This window comes from Sardina pilchardus, chromosome 24, assembly GCF_963854185.1.
Source record: "Sardina pilchardus chromosome 24, fSarPil1.1, whole genome shotgun sequence".
Taxonomy (NCBI): Eukaryota; Metazoa; Chordata; class Actinopteri; order Clupeiformes; family Clupeidae; genus Sardina; species Sardina pilchardus.
The window spans coordinates 630,001-640,000 of record NC_085017.1 but is presented as its reverse complement, the minus strand read 5'-3'; the positions used below and the strand labels follow the sequence as shown (position 1 = coordinate 640,000).

Below are 10,000 nucleotides of genomic sequence, written 5' to 3'. Positions count from 1 at the left end.
AAAAGGTGTCCAGAAAGACCAAGTGAAGGTTGACGAGGGCCATCTAATTAAAAAGTATAGCACTCTCTGCTTTCTGCTGACAGCCTTCAGGGTTCTCCCAAGTGTGTGTGTGTGTGTGTGTGTGTGTGTGTGTGTGTGTGTGTGTGTGTGTGTGTGTGTGTGTGTGTGTGTGTGTGTGTGTGTGTGTGTGTGTGTGTGTGTGTGTGTGTGTGTGTGTGTGTGTGTGTGTGTGTGTGTGTGTGTGTGTGTGTGTGTGTGTGTGTGTGTGTGTGTGTGTGTGTGCTGACTTGACTCTATTGGCGTGCTCTGCCCCTCACCTGCATTAGTGTGGGTGTGTGTGTAGGGGCTCCCCTGAGTGCTGACCCATGGTTGGTTTGCACTTCTTGGTGAGAAGTATGGAAATGTACTCTCCTCGGGCTCTCTCTTTCACACACACTCACTCACATGCGCACACACACACTCACAGATCAAATAATTCTATTTCAACCCTAAACAAATGCACTCATACTCTAATACAAATACGCACACACACACACACACACACACACATACACACATACACACACACACATTCTTTCTTCAGACTCACATAAACAAATACACAAATTCACACTCCTGGCGTGCCTGTGTGTGTGTGTGTGTGTGTGTGTTCAGGCTGTGCACACAGACATAAATTAATTAGGCCCGTCAGGAAGAGTTCTTTAGTCTCATGGAAGCCGTGTTAGTAATGCCCTTGTGGGGTCTGTGTTGTATAAATGATCAGTGTTATGCAACGTGATCCAATCTCTGCGCTTAGGGATTTCAAGTCTGTCTGTCTGTCTGTCTGTCTGTCTGTCTGTCTGTCTGTCTGTCTGATCAGATCAGATCAGAGGCACTTTCAAATTTGCAAACGAATAATGTTTGCAACATTTTCCAAGTAATTTTCTGTTTGCCTTGAGTTTTCTGTGAACGTTTACGAACACTCGCTCAAACATATTTGCCTCGAACGACCGCCACTAAACGCACCTCTGATCTGATCAGATCTGGGCTGGGTTGGGTTGGGTGTGCTCATCTTGGGGGGCGCGAAGGAAGATGGGGTCCATTGTGTCCAGGCAGTGAACACTGTAAGCCTAGCAAGACAACTGCAGGGTGGACACTGTGACTTGTTAATGTTTGTGTGTGTCAGTGTACTTATGGATGTGTGTGTGTGTGTGTGTGTGTGTGTGTATTTGTGTCTGTGTGCTTTTCTGCCTGTCTGATTACTTCCTGTTCCATTCTCAGCTGCACACAGTCACAGCGAAGTTCCTGCTAAATGTTACAGCAATAAGACCCATATGCACAACTGTGTTGAAAACCCTGTTCTGAAAACCCTGGTGTTCAGTATGAAGCAACCGTGCGCAGCTGTCCTCATATCCCCTCTCTGGAAACTGGCTCTGCAAAGAGGAAAGGTTCAGCGCTTGGGCCTCCCCCCACAATCAGTCCCATTTCACACACAGTTAGTTAGAGCGTAGGCGTATGATTGGCTAATAGGCTTTCTAATGCGTGTCATTGTCTCCTGATAAAGACTAGTCACATGGCATTATTTTTTTCCACTTTCTAGAATTTTGCACAATGTAGCCTAGCAACCAGCCTTCAGACCCTTCTCTTAAAATGATTTGACCCACACAAAGCAGTCATGCAGGCTTTCAAAACGCTGAATTCTCCTTTAAACAGCTCCATTTGACCCTGTGGGCCGTCAGCATGACTGTGCACTTCTCATGAGTAGAGAGACAGCAGTAGTGGCGTGCAGCTCAGGGCTGATGAGGGTTGGTGTTTACATTAGCAGAGCTAGCACTTAGCTAGCCCACAGATCAGATCAGCTCTGAGCATCTGTTCTCCACCTGAGGGGCGGGGGGACGGGACAGCAGGACCTGCTGAGAAACTGCTGATGAACTATCCATGCAGGACTGTGTGTGTGTGTGTGTGTGTGTGTGTGTGTTTAGGGATGTAAGATAATTCTTTTTTGCCTGCAAAATTAAGTGCTGCATTTCCCCTTAATGGTATATGTGTGTGTGTGTGTGTTTTAGCACCAGAGCAGCAGATGCTTATATCTTTGCTTCATTCACCTCACAGATACATGCTTAATCATTCTGTTGTCTGTTTCTCTCTGCAGCATTAAGATACTTGCTGTCCAAGACTTGGTTGACGGGGACGCCCTAGACAAGGTAGAACAGCCTCTCTCTCTCAATCTCCAGCCTCACTCTCTTTCTTTCTCTCCCTCTCAGTCTGTTCCTGTCACTCTTTCTCTCTCTCTTCTCCACTCTTCCCACCTCCCTCTCCCTCCCTCCCTCTCTCTCTCATTCTACTCTTCTCCCACACACTCCCACTCTATCTCTCTCTCCCTCCCTGCATCCCCCTCTCTCTCTCTCTGTCTACTCTTATCCCACACACTCCCTCTCTCTGTCCCTCTCCTGATGTGTGTGTGTTGTCCTCTCATGTTTAATGACTTGCCCTTACTGTGTGTCAGTCTGAACGGAAAGAAGTCTCTTTCACTGTCCCTTGCTATTTCCATCTCTCTCCCCCTCTCTCCCTTTATGTCTCTCTCTCTCTCTCACTCTCTCTGTCTATCTGTGCCTCCCCTTCATTCTCTTGTGCGTCAGTGTAATTACTATTCTACTTTCACTCTCTCTATATATCTATCTATATCTATCTCTCTCTTTTTTTCTGTTCTTTCATTGTTCCATCCATCTCTTCATTCTTGTCCATCAGAGGAATTACTATTATTACTCTCTCTCTCTCTCTCTATCTATATATCTATCTATCTATATCTGTCTCTCTACTATCTGTCTCCCTATCTATCCATTTCTCTATCTGTCTGTCTATGGAATAGGCCCTCTCCTCTTTCTTTCTTTCTTTCTTTCTTTCTTTCTTTCTTTCTTTCATCGTTCCCTCCATCACTGTCTCCTTTATTCTCTTGTGCCTCTATTTCCAGATGCTATTTCAGTGTGAACTCTTCTCTCCTGTGTCCGCACGTCTATTAATACCTCTGCTGTCACTACTCGAATATGAGTGTGTGTGGGTGGGTGTGCGTGTGTGTGTGTGTGTGTGTGTGTGTGCGTGCATGCGTGCGTGGCCTCTTTCATAGACAGTTTGAGCTCTCTTTTTAACATGGGAAATAAGGCTTAGGTCAAATAAGCCGATTAAAAGGCCTTATCTAGCAGAGTGACTGGAGCAGATGTGTGGCAGCGTGTTGGTTTCATAATTGTGCTATATGATCCAAAGACCTCGCTCAGCCAGCTGGCTCCCCTCTGCCAACCTTGTTACGCCCCTGTCTCTGGGTATGGGAATCAGTCAATAGAAGGTGATAATGTGGGCCGAATGACACACACACGCACACTCACACACACACACACATATGTACATACATGCAAGCAGTCATGCATGCACGCACACACACACACACACATGCATGCATACACACACACACACACACACACACACACACACACACACACACACACACACACACACATATAGAGGCTTTGTGACTGAGACGCTGCACCTAGCTGAGTGGGTATTTGAGTCTCTGGGGGGCTCTTATGTGGGCACAGTGAACCCTGTGGCATCTGCGCTAGCCCTGGCGCTAACCAGAGGCTAACATGCCCCTCATGGACTGGCCTGCATCTGAAACATAAGCGTGATCCGCCCACTCTCCACAACACAACTATAGCAACGGCCCAGCTTTTGGAGGGACATGTCCAGCTCTCTGGAATATGTTTGATGGATAAAACTCATAATACACTCTATAACAAAAGGGTTATTGGGGTGCTATATAGAACCATGTAGGCTATAAAGAACCTATAGAGGTTCCTTTGATGAATCCTTCAAAATGGTTTAAAAAATCATTTAGGAGTGCAGTATGTGCATGCAATAGAACTATTTTTGATTCTATACAGCACCTTTTTTTTTATAAGAGTGTAACTAACCTATTCAATAACAGGTCCAGCCTTCTGTAATTGGTGATAAATACATCTTCCCACCATATTTTACATCTGAACACTGACTTAGAATCTAGAATTAGAGTGAAGCTTCTGGAACTGGAACCTTGAAAGAGTTGGGGCAGTCCGGAGTAGAGTTAAATTGAGCTGCGTAATAAATCATTCAGTGCTAGAGGGCTGTCCTGAGAATGGACTCCACCGACTGGGAGAGGCTGTAGAGGAGCCTTTGATATTTTTAATCGCCTGTGCAGTGTGCGTACACACACACACACACACACACGCCTGGTGTCTACAGTCCTGCCTTCTCACACTTAATTAGGGTTTGATGTCCCAGACAGCATAGACAGTCTTCCTAAGTGTGCCTGATCAGAGCCGTATCTGGGCCAGAGTGGGGCAGAGTCCCCTCCAGAGCCCGTCCCCTCTCGGCTCTGTGTGCAGAGGTGGTAACTGGGTCAGGAAACCAGCAGCAGGTTCCAGGGAATGCAGCAGTGCCTGCTCTCAAAGTAGAGATGACCCACATCAGGACATCATGACAGCACAGCACCCCTTCTGCTGGCCTCTCCTCCTCTCCTCCTCACTGCTCCTCTCCTCCTATCTGCTCCTCTTCTCACTGCTCCTCTCCTCCTATCTGCTCCTCTCCTCCTCACTGCTCCTCTCCTCCTATCTGCTCCTCTCCTCACTGCTCCTCTCCTCCTATCTGCTCCTCTCCTCCTCACTGCTCCTCTCCTCCTATCTGCTCCTCTCCTATCTGCTCCTCTCCTCCTATCTGCTCCTCTCCTCACTGCTCCTCTCCTCCTCACTGCTCCTCTCCTCCTATCTGCTCCTCTCCTCACAGCTCCTCTCCTTCTAACTGCTCTCCTCCTATCTGCTCCTCTCCTCACTGCTCCTCTCCTCCTCACTGCTCCTCTCCTCCTATCTGCTCCTCTCCTCACTGCTCCTCTCCTCCTATCTGCTCCTCTCCTCCTATCTGCTCCTCTCCTCCTATCTGCTCCTCTCCTCACAGCTCCTCTCCTTCTAACTGCTCTCCTCCTGCGCTTTTCTCTCCTGTGCTCTGCGGTCTCCCTCTCCTCTCCTCTGCTCTGCTCTCAAGGTCATCACAGCCTCATCATCACATCACATCCTCTCCTCCAATCTCTGCTCTCAAGGTCATCACAGCACCCCTCCTCCTCTCCTCTCCTCTCCCCGGTTCTCCTCCTATCCTCTCATCATATTATGTACAAAAATATACGCACACATTCATGCACTGGTAGTCTACCCAGCATCAGTGCTAACATTGGTCATGTGCTTCTCTCTGTGAGTCTGTGAGAATTCCTCCTCTGGTTGTCCTCTGCACATCTCCCTGCTGTGCTCCACCTCCTTTACTCCAGCTCACTCTTCCCATCTGCCTCTCCTTCAGCTCTTTCACTCATTCACTCACTCACTCATTCACTTTTTCTCTCTCTTCCCCCGCTCCTCTCTCTCTCTCTATGCCACCTTTCTCTCTCTCCCCCTCTCCCTCCCTCTCTCTCTATGCCACCTTTCTCTCTCTCCCCCGCTCCCTCCCTCTCACTCTATTCCACCTTTCTCTCTCTCCCTCCCTCTCTCTCTCTGCACCCTCCTTTTCTCTCCTTCTCTGTGTCCTCTCTCTGTGCCCTTCCTCTCTCCTCTCTCCTCTTCTCTCCTCCCCCATGTCCCACTGCAGTACAGTCAGTGAATGACTCACACTCACACTCATCTTCTCAGTGTGTGCGTGATTGTGTGTGTGTGTGTGTGTGTGTGTGTGTGTGTGTGTGTGTGTGGCTCCCAGCTCCCCAGTGGTGCTGCAGTCATTCCCCCGCCCCCTCTTCCACGCCTGCACAGTTTCCCATCAGAGACTGCGAAGCTCCATCTGAGCTGGGAAAGCGCTGGCACAGAATGGCCACCTCAGGCCAGCAGGTCTGGACCCTGGAGGAGTGGTCAGCGCAGGGCCCTGGTGGACAGACGATGTGCTCAAGGGCTTCTGTCCGGCACGGGGCAGTGGAGATGCAGCAGCACAGTTCACTGACTGATATCCCTGGAGATGACCAGTCCTCTTCTCTCAAGTGCCCCTGAGAACTCACCCCTACACACACACACACACACACACACACACTCCCACACTCAGGCACTCACTCTCATTCTCTCTCTCTCTCTCTCTCGCATACATATACTCTCTCTCACACATTCACACACACACACACACACACACACACTCACTCACTCTCACATTCTTCCCCCCCCCCTCTCTCTCTCTTTCTCTCTCACTCTCTCACTCATTCGCACACACACACACACACCTCACCTGGCTGGACTCCTCCGAGGTGTGTGGAGAAAGTTCTTGGAGAGCAGCTCTGCTCCAATTTTGTGCTGCAGTAGTGACTACACGACTATCAGCGGCTAAAGTGTGTGTGTGTGTGTGTGTGTGTGTGTGTGTGTGTGTGTGTGTGTGTGTGTGTGTGTGTGTGTGTGTGTGTGTGTGTGTGTGTGTGTGTGTGTGTGTGTGTGTGTGTGTGTGTGTGTGTGTGTGTGTGTGTGTGTGTGTGTGTGTGTGTGTGTGTGTGTGTGTGGTGACTACTCGGTGTTGTTGTGCGGGGAGCTGTCCTCTGTGCTGCTGTTTGTCAACATTATCGATCACTTAGACACTGGGAAAGTGCTGAGTGCTTTTATTCACTTGGGTGTCTTGAGAAGTAATTGATATTGTTGCATGCCTTTGGTGTGTGTGTGTGTGTGTGTGTGTGTGTGTGTGTGTGTGTGTGTGTGTGTGTGTGTGTGTGTGTGTGTGTGTGTGTGTGTGTGTGTGTGTGTGTGTGTGTGTGTGTGTGTGTGTGTGTGTGTGTGTGTGTGTGTGTGTGTGTGTGTGTGTGTGTGTGTGTGTGTGTGTGTGTGTGTGTGTGTGTGTGTGCCAATACCAAAATAACACCTTGGCTTGGTGATGTAAGCCACTGATCCCAGATCGTGTCCACATGGCCTACCTATGAGAGAAAACATTTGCTGCCGCCGCCATCAATACCCATCTCGCAGCATTATCCAAAGTGAAGCTGCATCTCACCGCTTGGAGAGAAGAGAGAAGCCAGAACTGAAGTTTAAGAATCTCAGCATTAAGGCAGTGCAATGCGCAACCAAGTAAACCACTTATTATGGCTATCATCCTGGTCCCAGACCGCCACAGTCTTTCTTCTGGTCAGCACCGTTGATTGGCCCTTTTCAGCTGGCCTGTGACTCATCACTCAGACAGTCTGCTGTACAACTGTTCCCCCGCAACAAGCACACACACACTCACACACACACACACACACACACACACACACACACACACACACACACACACACACACACACACACACACACACACACACAGGCAGAAGCTAACAGTTTCCTCTATCGCAGCACACTCATCAGTCAGCGTGTGTGTTTGTGGTGAGAGGCACTTTGTTTGTTTACCCCAGCTGTAACCATGGAAACGTCAGGGCAGGGGATTCCTGTGTAACCTTTAGTAACAACCATGTTGAGTCATGCAGTCTACTGGACCATTCCTCACAAATTCCTACACACATTTTTCGCCATGGCACTGTTGTGTATCTATTGTACTGCAAATTCTAGCGAATAACTGATCATGAAAATTGCTTTGATTAAAACATTAATCCATATAACCATGCACATTGTAAGAAAGAAAAAAGAATGTTTTCACCAGATAGAATGGCATGTTCCCTGCTTCATGACATGTAGTCATAACATAACATGGAGCCTATGTGCTCCCCTCCCTCTGACACTTGAAGTATGCAGGCAATGAGAAAGATCACGTTTGGGCCTCGTGAATCGCAACCACGCAACCACGCAACCACGACATGCGCGCTTCAGATTCGCCTGGAACTGATTGAATCAGTCACAATGTGAACTGTGCTATTGTGTGAGGGTGAATGCGATCGGAGGCTTGAGTGTGGATCCAAAACAGCAGTCCATCAAACAGACACGTGGCCACGCATGCGTAAACATGATGCTGTTTTTAAACCAAAACAATACGGGAGGACGTTCCCTGATGACTGGCATTGGTTTATGGAAAACAGGCACTGTAGTGGCCGAGCGGCGTCGGTCAAAAGCAGCGTCACAGCGGGATGACCAAGCAACGGAAAAGAGATTTCTTCCCTTTTAGTCACCCACGCTAAACCAGGAATCAGAAGAAGCAGTGGAGAGGGGGGAGGGGTGTATCAACGCGGTAGCATTTTCCAAGAAAGATGACTCTTACTAACCACTTAAGAAAAGGGTAGAATAGAAAGAGAAGAGGAGAAAAAGGGAGAGATGGAGAGACTGCATCAGAAGGAGGGAAATAGCCTCTCATGGTCCTCATACTGTACATACTTCCCACTGCTATAACAAGGCTCACTGGAAACGAGACTGGAAAACACTGAATTAGCACAGGGAATGCTGGCCTAGTGTCTCGTCATCTTCCTTTGATAGTGTTCCCAGTCCAGAATTCCTTGGAATGCTAATGATTGGAAAATGGGAGGGGAGGGGGCAAGATGGAATGATTGTATGAAAGAGAGAAACTCACAACTTTAGTAACCGGGTCAAAACCGTTATGCTAATTTGATGTCAGTATCACAATCCTCTGTATAAACATGGGCGTGTCAGTCAGTGCGCTGTTCCCATACAACGCATAACGGCTTTAGCTCACGCACACCAGGTTGAACTCACTGAACACTGCTGCCTGAGAGAGAGAGAGAGAGAGAGAGAGAGAGAGAGAGACAGAGACAGAGAGAGACAGAGAGAGAGAGAGAGAGAGAGAGACAGAGAGAGAGACTGTATTAGAGTGAGTGAGCGGAAAATGTTCGTTTAGAAAGAGCAGAGGTCGGCACTGGGGCGTATGGCATGTGCTATTGCTGTTCCCATCAGGCGATGCGCGGTGCAGCGCGGCTCAGCTCGTCATGCTAACATCGTGAACGTGTTTTATGTTTTTTTTGGCGTGTGATCCAGTTTCAAATATCGCCTGCCTGGGAGCTGTGTGTTGCAGCGAGAGAGAGATGAGGAACTCTCAGGATCTCACACACTCATCTCATACTGAAGTAGACACAATCAGCACACACACACACACACACACACACACACACACACACACACTCACACTCCCCGGAAAAGCAGAAGCACACTAGTCAAGTGTATATATGGCCTGTAGGTATTGCAGGGTTATTTAGCATTTTCACAGCATGCTCCACTTGCCCACACACACACACACTCACACACACACACACACACACACTTCAGTAGAGTCTAAAGCATGTGATGTAACACCATAAAGCGTCCTTTCTTTCTTCATACATATTGATAACTGGATTAAACAGACACACACACATACTGTACACACCACACACACCGCACCAGGCTATTAGGTCAGCGTGCAGGTGAGGTGAGGTGCTGTTTCCCCTGCTGGCCTGCAGACTGATGACCAGTGGCATTGTGACCGCATTAGGAAACAGCAGGGCCACACTGGAGACAGACTCCAGACCAGCAGTCTCATTCAGGACTTTCTGTCTCTGTCTGTTCTCTCTCTCTCTCTCTCTCTCTCTCTCTCTCCATCTCTCTCTCTCTCTCTCTCTCTCATTATATTCTCTCTTTTGCTTTCTTTCTCAAATTCAAATTCAAAGAATGCTTCATTGATATGAGAAATGGAACAACAAGTATGAGGCACACAGGGCAGGGAATAAAACAGTGCAAGTGCCTATTTGTAGACTTGTTTACAATAACCTTTTCACAGAATACTGCAGCATATCACAACAGAACAATATAACAGAAAACAAACAAACAAAATATGATGGACAGAACAATACAATATACTTTCTGTCAATAATAGAATATGCACATATCCATCTCTTTCTCCCTCTGTTTTCCTTTCTTTTATCACCATTCCTCTCTCATTCCTTCTCCCCTTTCTATGTTCTCTCTCTCCTTTCTGTCCTTCTGCTCTTCTACTTCTTTATCTCCCTCTCTTTCTTCCTCTGTCTCTTCCTAACTTGCTCAATCTCTCTTTCTCTCTCTCTCTATCTATCTCTTCT

At 47.9% G+C, this 10,000-nt stretch overlaps 1 protein-coding gene across 1 annotated transcript in view; it reads left to right on the top strand.

Annotated features, from left to right (window-relative positions):
* eepd1 (endonuclease/exonuclease/phosphatase family domain containing 1) overlaps positions 1 to 10,000 on the top strand; it is a gene marked incomplete at its 5' end in the record, with an annotated part of 25,841 nt that overhangs the window by 9,749 nt on the left and 6,092 nt on the right. Inside the window, 1 exon segment of the mRNA XM_062528868.1 lies at positions 2,132 to 2,183. Within this exon segment, the coding sequence (XP_062384852.1) occupies positions 2,132 to 2,183 (52 nt within the window).